This window comes from Mustelus asterias, chromosome 24 (assembly GCF_964213995.1).
Source record: "Mustelus asterias chromosome 24, sMusAst1.hap1.1, whole genome shotgun sequence".
Classification (NCBI taxonomy): domain Eukaryota; kingdom Metazoa; phylum Chordata; class Chondrichthyes; order Carcharhiniformes; family Triakidae; genus Mustelus; species Mustelus asterias.
This window is the reverse complement of record NC_135824.1, coordinates 57,808,586-57,819,647: the sequence shown is the minus strand read 5'-3', so window position 1 is coordinate 57,819,647 and position 11,062 is coordinate 57,808,586. Positions and strand designations below refer to the sequence as shown.

At 49.5% G+C, this 11,062-nt stretch overlaps 1 protein-coding gene across 2 annotated transcripts in view; it reads right to left on the bottom strand.

Annotated features, from left to right (window-relative positions):
* Nucleotides 1-6: 6 nt before the first annotated feature.
* Nucleotides 7-11,062, bottom strand: part of coq8b (coenzyme Q8B) — a 34,446-nt gene continuing 23,390 nt past the window's right edge. The window contains exons 11-15 of one of the 2 annotated variants that reach the window (XM_078241805.1): nt 9,306-9,447; nt 7,222-7,329; nt 4,794-4,859; nt 2,843-2,929; nt 7-1,133 (exon numbers count right to left, since the gene is read on the bottom strand). In XM_078241805.1, coding sequence (XP_078097931.1) covers nt 825-1,133; nt 2,843-2,929; nt 4,794-4,859; nt 7,222-7,329; nt 9,306-9,447 — 712 coding nt within the window. In that variant the 3' untranslated portion in view covers nt 7-824. The remainder of the gene's footprint in view (nt 1,134-2,842; nt 2,930-4,793; nt 4,860-7,221; nt 7,330-9,305; nt 9,448-11,062) is intronic. The other variant, XM_078241806.1, reaches the window with a different exon arrangement.

Genomic DNA, 11,062 nt, shown 5'->3' with positions numbered 1-11,062 from the left:
CCCAGAACATTAGCTGAGTTTCTGGATAAATAGTCTGGCGGTAATATCACGAAGCCATCGCCTCTCACGTTTCCGATGTTACAACACGATGAGTAAAGTTAAGATTGGATTGTCTATAAAGCGCTTTGGAACATCCTGAGGTCACGGAACGACACTGTATAAACGACATTGGACGGTGGCACAGTGGGTTAGCGCTGCTGCCTCACAGCGCCAGGGACCCGGGTTCGATTCCCGGCTCGGGTCACTGCCTGTGCGGAGTCTGCACGTCCTCCCCGTGTCTGCGTGGGTTTCCTCCCGCAGTCTGAAAGACGTGCTGGTTAGGGTGCATTGACCCAAACAGGTGCCGGAGTGTGGCGACGAGGGGAATTTCACAGTAACTTCATTGCAGTGTTAATGTAAGCCTTTACTTGTGACTAGTAAATAAACTTTAACGTTAAACGCAAGGCTCTCAGACCACAGGTTATTCGAAAGATTGACGTTTAATCATTATCCATTATGGTATTTTTGTGTTAAAATTAAAGTTATCTTACACTGATACCCGATCACCTGATCTTGCTGCTCAGAGATCCAGATTTCCAACTATCCAACATTCAAATACCCCAGCAACTTCTCCCCCGGTGAGACTAAGAGGCAGTGAATGTTCCAGCGGCACTGGGTACCTGGAGTGTTTGATTATACTCAGCAGAGACCGAGAAAGGCAAGTCCATTGGCTCAAAGCCCACCTGCAACAATACTCCACCTAACTCAAAACACGTTACACAAAGTCCACGTCACAGGTGAGTGTTGTCAGAGCCTCGGGCGAACCAGGTTCCCTGTCACGGTGCCTATTTGCCCTGCTGCATGTTAACCAGCTCCATGTCCTCCAGCCTGAAGTATCTGGCGTACACCTGGTCGAACATCTCCTTGCAAGGGATGGAGGCTCGCAGCCGGGAGCAGATGAGGAAGGAGCCGGCCATCTTGCGGTGGAGGGAGTAGGATTCCTCGGGAGGGGGGGTGAGCCGGTGTTTCAGCATCACCGGGATCAGGCTCTGGATCCGCCGTGTGGTGCCCTGAGTCCCAAAATCGAAGGACTGCGGCTGGGCGAACGCTTCCCCGAGGGTCATTACGGCGTCGATGTGCGCGTCCTCAAACACCTGCAAACGGCACAGCAAACTGGTTCCGTCAAGAGCGTCAAGGGGCACGGTAACCTCAAGCCTCTCACTCGTACAAAGAACAGTACAGCACAGGAACAGGCCCTTCGGCCCTCCAAGCCTGCGCCCGTCATGATGCCTGCCTAAGCTAAAACCCTATGCACTTACAGAGTCCGTATCCTTCCATTCCCATCCTATTCATGTATTCGTCTAGTTGCCCCTTAAATGCCGCAATCGTACCCGCTCCCACCACCTCCCCGGGCAGTGCGTTCCAGACATTCACCACCCTCTGTGTACAGAAACTTGCCTCGCACATCTCCTCTAAACCTTTCCCCACGCACCTTAAACCCATGTCCCCGAGTACTTGACTTTTCTACCCCAGGAAAGAGCATCTGACTGTCCACTCTGTCCATGTCATTTGTAACCTTGTAAACCTCTATCAGGTCACCCCTCAACCTCCGTCGTTCCAGTGAGAACAAACCGAGTTTATCCAACCTCTCCTCATCGCTAATACCCTCCAGACCAGGCAACATCCTGGTAAACCTCTTCTGTACCCTCGCCAAAGCATCCACACCCTTCTGGTCGTGTGGCGACCAGAATTGTACACAATATTCTAAATGAGGCCTAACTAAGGTTCTGTACAGCTGCAGCATGACCTCCCAATTCAATGCCCTGGCTGATGAAGGGCAAGCATGCTGTATGCCTTCTTGACTACCTTATCCACCTGCGTTGCCACTTTCAGTGATCGGTGGACATGTTCGCCCAGATCCCTCTGCCTGTCAATACTCCTAAGGGTTCCACCATTTACTTTATAATTCCTACATGCATTGGACCTTCCAAAATGCATTACCTCACATTTGTCTAGATTAAACTCTATCTGCCATTTCTCCGCCCAAGTCTCCAACCGGTCCATATCTTGCTGCATCCTCTGACAATCCTCTTCACTATCCACAATTCCACCAATTTTTGTGTCGTCTGCGAACTTACTAATCAGACCAGCTACACGTTCCTCCAAACTGATGACATCCTCGATTATCCCTTCCCCACGCCTTTGATAGCTGCATCCCAATCCTCCACTGACATTTCTGTCTTCAGATCCTACACCCATTCCATCAGCCAAGCCATCCATCTCCCCAACCTCAACTCATCTGCTACCACCCATCACTGATGCTCCTTCTAAGCAGCATGGGTGGACAATTGGGAACCATTTAGAGATGCAAGGACTGATTAGGGACAGTCAGCATGGCTTTGTGAGTGGAAAATCATGTCTCTCAAATTTAATTGAGTTTTTTGAAGGGGTAACCAAGAAGGTAGATGAGGGCAGTGCAGTTGATGTTGTCTACATGGACTTTAGCAAGGCCTTTGACAAGGTACCGCACGTCTCAACACTTCCCTCTACCTCAACAAAGCAGCCGGCATAATCAAGGACCCCACGCACCCCGGACATTCTCTCTTCCACCTTCTTCCTTCGGGAAAAAGATACAAAAGTCTGACGTCACGTACCAACCGACTCAAGAACAGCTCCTTCCCTGCTGCTGTCAGACTTTTGAATGGACCTACCTTGCATTAAGTTGATCTTTCTCTACACCCGAGCTATGACTGTAACACTACATTCTGCACTCTCTCTCTCTCTGCCTGAACGGTGTGGCAACAAGTCGAAGGTTTTGCCCTCAATGTTCCGCACACCCCCATCGAACGAACGTCAGACTCGCCTTTGTCTCGTAGCCGGTAAGGAATTTCAAATCCCGGGATTTCTGCAGCACTTTTTCCCGGTCACCATCAGCTGCCGCTCGGACTACCTGGGAAATAAGACATGGAATGTCACAGCTGCAGCTGAGGAAGGAGGAGGAAGTGATTGGTTAATCACGGGTATCACTGTGCAGAGTGTAATGAAGGAGCATGTTTATTGAAGGTATGCACTGAATCCCAGTCAACCCCAGACTGACACCCCAAGGGGGGGGGGGGGGGGGGGCGTGCTAACATCTATAGGGCCCATTCCCCACGCTCAAGTTTACTTGTTGGTGGCACAGCGGGTTAGCACTGCTGCTTCACAGCGCCAGGGACCCGGGTTTGATTCCCGGCTTGGGTCACTGTCTGTGTGGAGTCTGCACGTTCTCCCCGTGTCTGCGTGGGTTTCCTCCGGGTGCTCCGGTTTCCTCCCACAGTCTGAAAGACGTGCTGGTTAGAGTGCATTGGCCGTGCTAAATTCTCCCTCAGTGTTACCCGAACAGGAGTGTGGCGACTAGGGGATTTTCACAGTAACTTCATTGCAGCGTTAATTTAAGTCTAATTGTGACACTAACAAATGAACTCAAACTAGAGTCAGTGCAGACTCAATGGGCCGAATGGCCTCTTCTGCATTACAGGGATTCTGTGAATATTTATCGCTTGATGAACAAAACTGAAGAGAAAGAGATTATTTGGTATTTAGTCACACTGATGCGTGTGGGAGCTTGCTGTGCACAAAATGGCTGCTGATTTCGTCCCATTACAACAGCGATCACGCTTCTCTGGAGTGAGACCTGACCCCAAGACAGGAGTGCTGAGATAGGGTGGGCACAGTAAGAAGTCTCACAACGCCAGGTTCAAGTCCAACAGGTTTATTTGGAATCACGAGCTTTCGGAGTGCTGCTCCTCCATCAGGTGAGTGGAGAGGTAGGTTCACAAACACGGCATATATAGACACAGACACAATTACAAGATAACTACAGATTGGGATGTGAATCTTTACAGGTACTCCAGTCTTCACTAGCCTCCCATCCATTGACTCTGTCTACACTTTCCGCTGCCTCGGAAAAGCAGCCAGCATAATTAAGGACCCCCACGCACCCCGGACATTCTCTCTTCCACCTTCTTCCTTCGGGAAAAAGATATAAAAGTCTGAGGTCACGTACCAACCGACTCAAGAACAGCTTCTTCCCTGCTGCCGTCAGACTTTTGATTGGACCTACCTCGCATTAAGTTGATCTTTCTCGACACCCTAGCTATGACTGTAACACTACATTCTACACCCTCTCCTTTCCTTCTCTATGAACGGTATGCTTTGTCTGTATAGCGCGCAAGAAACGATACTTTTCACTGCATGTTAATACATGTGACAATAATAAATCAAATCAAATTCTTTACAGGTACAGACAGTGCGAGTGGAGAGAGGCGCAATCACAGGTTAAAGAGGAGTGAATTGTTTCAAGCCAGGACAGTTAGTAGGATTTTGCAAACCCAGGCCAAATGGTGTCCTGGCTTGAGATAATTAACACCTCTTTAACCTGTGATTATCCCTCTCTCCACTCGCACTGTCTGTACCTGCAAAGACTCACATTCCAACTATTCTTCACACTCCAATCTGTACTTATCTTGCGATTGTGTCTTGGCCTATATATATGCCGTGTTTGTGAACCTACCTCCACTCACCTGATGAAGGAGCAGCGTTCCGAAAGCTCGTGATTCCAAATAAACCTGTTGGACTTTAACCTGGTGTTGTGAGACTACTTGCTGTGTCCACCCCAGTCCAATGCCGGCATCTCCACCTCAGAGGTGCGGTGAACCGTGGCTGGCGGGGAGGGTGGAAAATCATCACCGATATCGCATGGACACGGACTCTGCCAATGGAGACAGGAAAATGCTTTCCGTGCTGAAGGGAAGGACTGGAAACTTTGCACCTACCTCGATGTAGTTATCTGTAAACTCCTTAGCAAACTCCCGACTTGCTCCAAAGTCCAACAACGTCACCTAAAGGGCAAAAAGGTGAAAAGTTACTTCTCCCAACTAAGGAGGACATGTATTTCCACCGTCCCTTCCTGCCCCAGGGTAGCCCAAAGCCCAGGAAATATTTCTGAACCCAATACAAGGTGGAAAAGTGTGAGGTTATGCAAGGGGGAATGGAGGCATAGACTATTTTCTAAATGGGAAAATGCTTAGGAAATCAGAAACACAAAAGGGACTTGGGAGTCATTGTTCAAGATTCTCTGAAGGTTAGCGTGCAGCTTCAGTCGGCAGTTAAGGCGGCAAATGTAATGTTAGCATTCATATCGAGAGGGCTAGAATACAAGAGCAGGAATGTACTTCTGAGGCTGTATAAGGCTCTGGTCAGACCCCATTTGGAGTATTGTGAGCAGTTTTGGGCCCCATATCTAAGGAAGGATGCTCCGGCCTTGGAAAGGGTCCAGAGGAGGTTCACAAGAATGATCCCTGGAATGAAGAGCTTGTCGTATGGGGAACGGTTGAGGACTCTGGGTCTGTACTCATTGGAGTTAAGAAGGATGAGGGGGGGGGAATCTTATTGGAACTTACAGGATACTGCGAGGCCTGGATAGAGTGGATGTGGAGAGGATGTTTCCACCAATAGGAAAAACTTGAACCAGAGGGTACAACCTCAGGCTAAAGGGACGATCCTTTAAAACAGAGATGAGGAGGAATTTCTTCAGAGAGTGGTGAATCTGTGGAACTCTTTGCCGCAGAAGGCTGTGGAGGCCGGGTCATTGAGTGTCTTTAAGACAGAGATAGATAGGTTCTTGATTAATAAGGGGATCGGGGGTATCAGAGGTAGGTTCTTCAGTCAGAGAGTGGTTGGGGTGTGGAATGGACTGCCTGCAGTGATAGTGGAGTCAGACACTTTAGGAACATTTAAGCGGATAGGCACATGGAGCACACCTGGATGATAGGGAGTAGGATAGCTTGATCTTGGTTTCAGATAAAGCTCGGCACAACATCGTGGGCCGAAGGGCCTGTTCTGTGCTGTACTGTTCTATGTTCTAAGCAGTAGCCATGAGATATTTTACACTGGATAAAAGCAAAACCCTTTGACAAAGGGTCACCTGGACTCGAAACGTCAGCTCTTTTCGCTCTCTTTACAGATGCTGCCAGACCTGCTGAGATTTTCCAGCGATTTCCCTTTTGGTTATGAGATATTTCACATTTGAGGCGCCACTTAAGAACATGCTTGGAATCCATGCATTTACCAGGGTGGCACGGTGGCACGGTGGTTAGAACTGCTGCCTCTCAGCGCCAGGGACCTGGGTTCAATTCCAGCCTTGGATGAGGAGTTTGCTCGTTCTCCCCCGTGAACCAGATGGGTTTTTCCGACAATCGACAATGGTTTCAGTAGATTCTTAATTCCAGATTCTTTTTTTAAAAAATTGAATTCAAGTTCTACCATCTGCCGTGACGGGATTCGAACCCGGGTCCCCCAGAACATTAACTGAGTTTCTGGATTAATAGGCTAGCGATAATACCACTAGGCCGTCGCCTCTGCTGGGAACAGAGGGGTTTTTAATGTCAGTCGACAATGGTTTCGTGGTCACCGTTACTGAGACGAGCTTTTAATTCCAGACTTATTAATTAAATATAAATTCCACCAATTGCCATGGTGGGATTTGAACCCCTATAACCACCCCCCCTCCCCCACCGAGTATTAGCCTGGGGCCTCTGGATTACTAATCCAGTGGGGTGGCAAGGTCGCACAGTGGTTAGTGTTAGGAATGGCTTAACTGCAACCTTCCACCTCAGACCTAATTTGTTATGTTAATTGTTTAATAGCATTCACCGGGATATATAAAGGGGTTACAGGCGGCACTGGGTGTCGTGTGTGTGTGTTTGTGGAGTTGTAACAGAGAATAAAGTATGTTTGTGAAGAAGCTGGACTTGCATCACCTTTAATTACTGGACTGCAACTGAAAGACTCAACAGTTAGCACTGCTGCCCCACAGCGCCAGGGACCCGGGTTCGATTCCCGGCTCGGGTCACTGTCTGTGCGGAGTCTGCACGTTCTCCCCGTGTCTGTGTGGGTTTCCTCCGGTTTCCTCCCACAGTCCGAAAGACGTGCAGGTTAGGGTGCATTGGCCGTGCTAAATTCTCCATGAGTGTACCCAAACAGGAGTGTGGCGACCAGGAGATTTTCACAGTAACTTCATTGCAGTGTTAATGTAAGCCTTACTTGTGACACTAATAAATAAAAACTTTAAGAGAAATGAAACAGGAGGAGGAAAAAAAATATGCGTCTAAATTTCAGTCATTGCGGATAGAGGTCGGTGAATGGGGGTGGGGGCAGAGGGAGCGGGGTGGGGGTGAGGCTGGAATGTGGGACGTGACACACCTTCTGTTTCCCCTCATCGAAGAAGAAATTGGACCAGTTTGGATCGGTCTGCATGAACCGGAACTCAAAGACCTCCCGAAGACACAGCTCAAGGATGTTGGAGCAGATCTGGAAGAAGAACACAACTCTCTTACCCAAATGAGAATTCCATCCATTGACTCTGTCTACACTTCCCGCTGCCTCGGCAAAGCAGCCAGCATAATTAAGGACCCCACACATTCTCTCTTCCACCTTCTTCCGTCGGGAAAAAGATACAAAAGTCTGAGGTCACGTACCGACCGACTCAAGAACAGCTTCTTCCCTGCTGCTGTCAGACTTTTGAATGGACCTACCTCGCACTAAGTTGATCTTTCTCTACACCCTAGCTATGACTGTAACACTACATTCTGCACCCTCTCATTTCCTTCTCTATGAATGGTATGCTTTGTCTGTACAGCGCGCAGGAAACAATACTTTTCACTGTATCCCAATACATGTGACAATAATAAATCAAATCAAATGTAGACGGTGTTCCAATGAATCACCTGCGTCCAGCAAGTTGACTGAATCAGAGAAACATATAAAATCCTGATGGGACTGGACAGGCTAGATGCGGGAAGAATGTTCTTCCCGATGTTGGGGGAAGTCTAGAACTAGGGGGTCACGGTCTCAGAATAGGGGGTGAGTCATTCAGGACTGAGAGGAGGACGAACTTCTTCACTCAGGGAGTTGTGAACCTGTGGCATGCTCGACCTGTTGGGGCCAAGAGGGAGCTGGACGTGGCCCTTGTGGCTAAAGGGGTCAAGGGGTGTGGAGAGAAAGTGGGAGTGGGATGCTGAAAGTGCATGATCAGCCATGATCATGTTGAATGGTGGAACAGGCTCGAAGGGCCGAATGGCCTCCTCCTGCTCCTATTTTCGACCTTTCTATGCTTCAGAACGGTAGGAGTGCGACACTGCGTAAAATTTGGCATATTATTCGACGGAGGTGAATTTGTGCGGCAAAGTAGGCTTTACGGTATTGGTCAATATCGGCCCCAGGTTAGAAACAGAGTGTTTACCCTCTCTACTCTCTCAGGAGGCTGAGGAAACTTGGCATGTCCCTGATGACACTCACCAACGTTTACAGATGCCCCATAGAAAGCATTCTTTCTGGTTGTATCACAGCTTGGTATGGGGCTCCTGCTCTGCCCAAGACCACAAGGAACTACAAAGGGTCGTGAATGTACCCCAATCCATCACACAAACCAACCTCCCATCCATTGGCTCTGTCTACACTTCCCGCTGCCTCGGAAAAGCAGCCAGCATAATTAAGGACCCCACGCACCCCGGACATTCTCTCTTCCACCTTCTTCCGTCGGGAAAAAGATACAAAAGTCTGAGGTCACGTACCAACCGACTCAAGAACAGCTTCTTCCCTGCTGCTGTCAGACTTTTGAATGGACCTACCTCGCATTAAGCTGATCTTTCTCTACACCCTAGCTATGACTGTAACACGACACTCTGCACCCTTTCCTTTCCTTCATAGAAACCCTAGAGTGCCAAAGGAGGCCATTGGGCCCATCGAGTCTGCACCAACAACAATCCCAACCAGGCCCTATCCCCGTAACCCATATTTACCCTAGCTAGTCCCCCTGACACTAAGAGGCAATTTAGCACGGCCAATCCACCTAACCCGCACATCTTTGGACACTAAGGGGCAATTTAGCATGGCCAATCCACCTAACTCACGTCTTTGGACTCTGAGGAAACCGGAGCACCCGGAGGAAAGCCACGCAGACACGGGGAGAATGTGCAGACTCCGCACAGACAGCCACCTGAGGCCAGAAGCGAACCCGGGTCCCTGGTGCTGTGAGGCAGCACCACTGTGCTGCCCATTCTCCCCTATGCACTCTATGAACGGTATGCTTTGTCTGTATAGTGAACAAGAAACAATACTTTTCACTGCATGCCAATACATGAGACAATAATAACGAAAAGCAAATCGATTGTGCCGATATTTTATACAGCCACAGACAATGTGTCCATCTCACTCGGTTACAAAGAGCCAGAGGGAGGATTGAGAACCAGGGACAGAGTGTATATAAACAGGTCTGTAAGGCAAACCTTATTCCGCGTGTTCTGATCAAGTTCCTCACACTTATCCAGGGGTACGCCCGTCACCAGCTCTGCCGTGAGAATCCGCTTTGTTGTGAGCTCATCGATCACTTCTGGGACGTAGAAGAAAGGATCGTCCTTCAGGAGTTCCCTGTCGGGGCCAGAGGACAGACCGCGGGTTAGACTCGGTGCAGTCCCTCGCTCGGCCCTGCGGCTCCAGGCAAGCGCCGGCCCTGTGGAACAGCGACCACCTGACACCACTATCGCAGGCGCGCTTCAGAAGTTGCGGATGTCACCAGTTTAAAGAAAACTCCCTCCGAAATGGGAGTGGTCAAAATACACGTCTGAATCATAGAATAGAATCCCTACAGCGCAGAAGGAGGCCATTCAGCCCATCGATCCCGCACCAACAACAATCCCACCGAGGTCAATTTAGCATGGCCAATCCTCCTAACCTGCGCATCTTTGGACACTAAGGGGCAATTTAGCATGGCCAATCCTCCTAACCTGCACATCTTTGGACACTAAGGGGCAATTTAGCACGGCCAATCCACCTAACCTGCACATCTTTGGACACTAAGGGGCAATTTAGCATGGCCAATCCCCCTAACCTGCACATCTTTGGACACTAAGGGGCAATTTAGCATGGCCAATCCTCCTAACCTGCACATCTTTGGACACTAAGGGGCAATTTAGCATGGCCAATCCTCTTCACCTGCGCATCTTTGGACACTAAGGGGCAATTTAGCATGGCCAATCCTCCTAACCTGCACATCTTTGGACACTAACGGGCAATTTAGCATGGCCAATCCTCCTAACCCACACATCTTTGGACTGTGGGAGGAAACCGGAGTACCCGGAGGAAACCCACGCAGACACGGGGAGAACGTGCAGACTCCACACAGACAGTGACCCAAGGCCGGAATTGAACCCGGGACCCTGGTGCTGTGAGGCAGCAGCGCTAACCCACTGTGCCGCTCAGTTCTTAAGGCCAGTACTGAAGAGCAGTCGCATTGAACCCGAAACGTTACCTCTTGTTCCTCTCTCCACTGACACTGCCGGACCTGCAGAGCTTTCCCACACCGTTTATATTTCAGACTTCCAGCATCCGCGGCATTTTATTTCAGCTTTTACTGGTCTTAATCGTCACCGCAGGATTAAATTACACACTCATTATCTCACCCAGCTGCATCACTGTTGGGGCAAACTCACAAATCAGAGCTGCTTCCACTCCTATTGCTGTAGCCGGCAGCATTTATAAGCTTCACTGCAGTAACTTGTTAATCCTCCTTCAACAGCACCTTCCAAACTCGGGATCTCCGCCGCCTAGAACGGCGAGGGCAGCAGACACACAGCAACAGCCCCCCCCAAAGTCCCACACCATCCTGACTTGGAAATATATCACCTGTTCCTTCACTGTCACTGGGTCAAATTCCTGGAATTCTCTCCCTCACAGCACTGTGGGTGTACCTACATGATGTGGAGATGCCGGCGTTGGACTGGGGTAAACACAGTAAGAAGTTTAACAACACCAGGTTAAAGTCCAACAGGTTTATTTGATAGCAAAAGCCACACAAGCTTTCGGAGCCCCAAACCCCTTCTTCAGGTGAACAGAATTCCCACTCACCTGAATCATAGAATCCTACAGTGCAGAAAGAGGCCATTCGGCCCATCGAGTCTTCACCAACCACAATCCCACCCAGGCCCTATCCGCATATTTACCCTCTAACCTATGCATCCCGGGACACTAAGGGGCAATTTAGCAG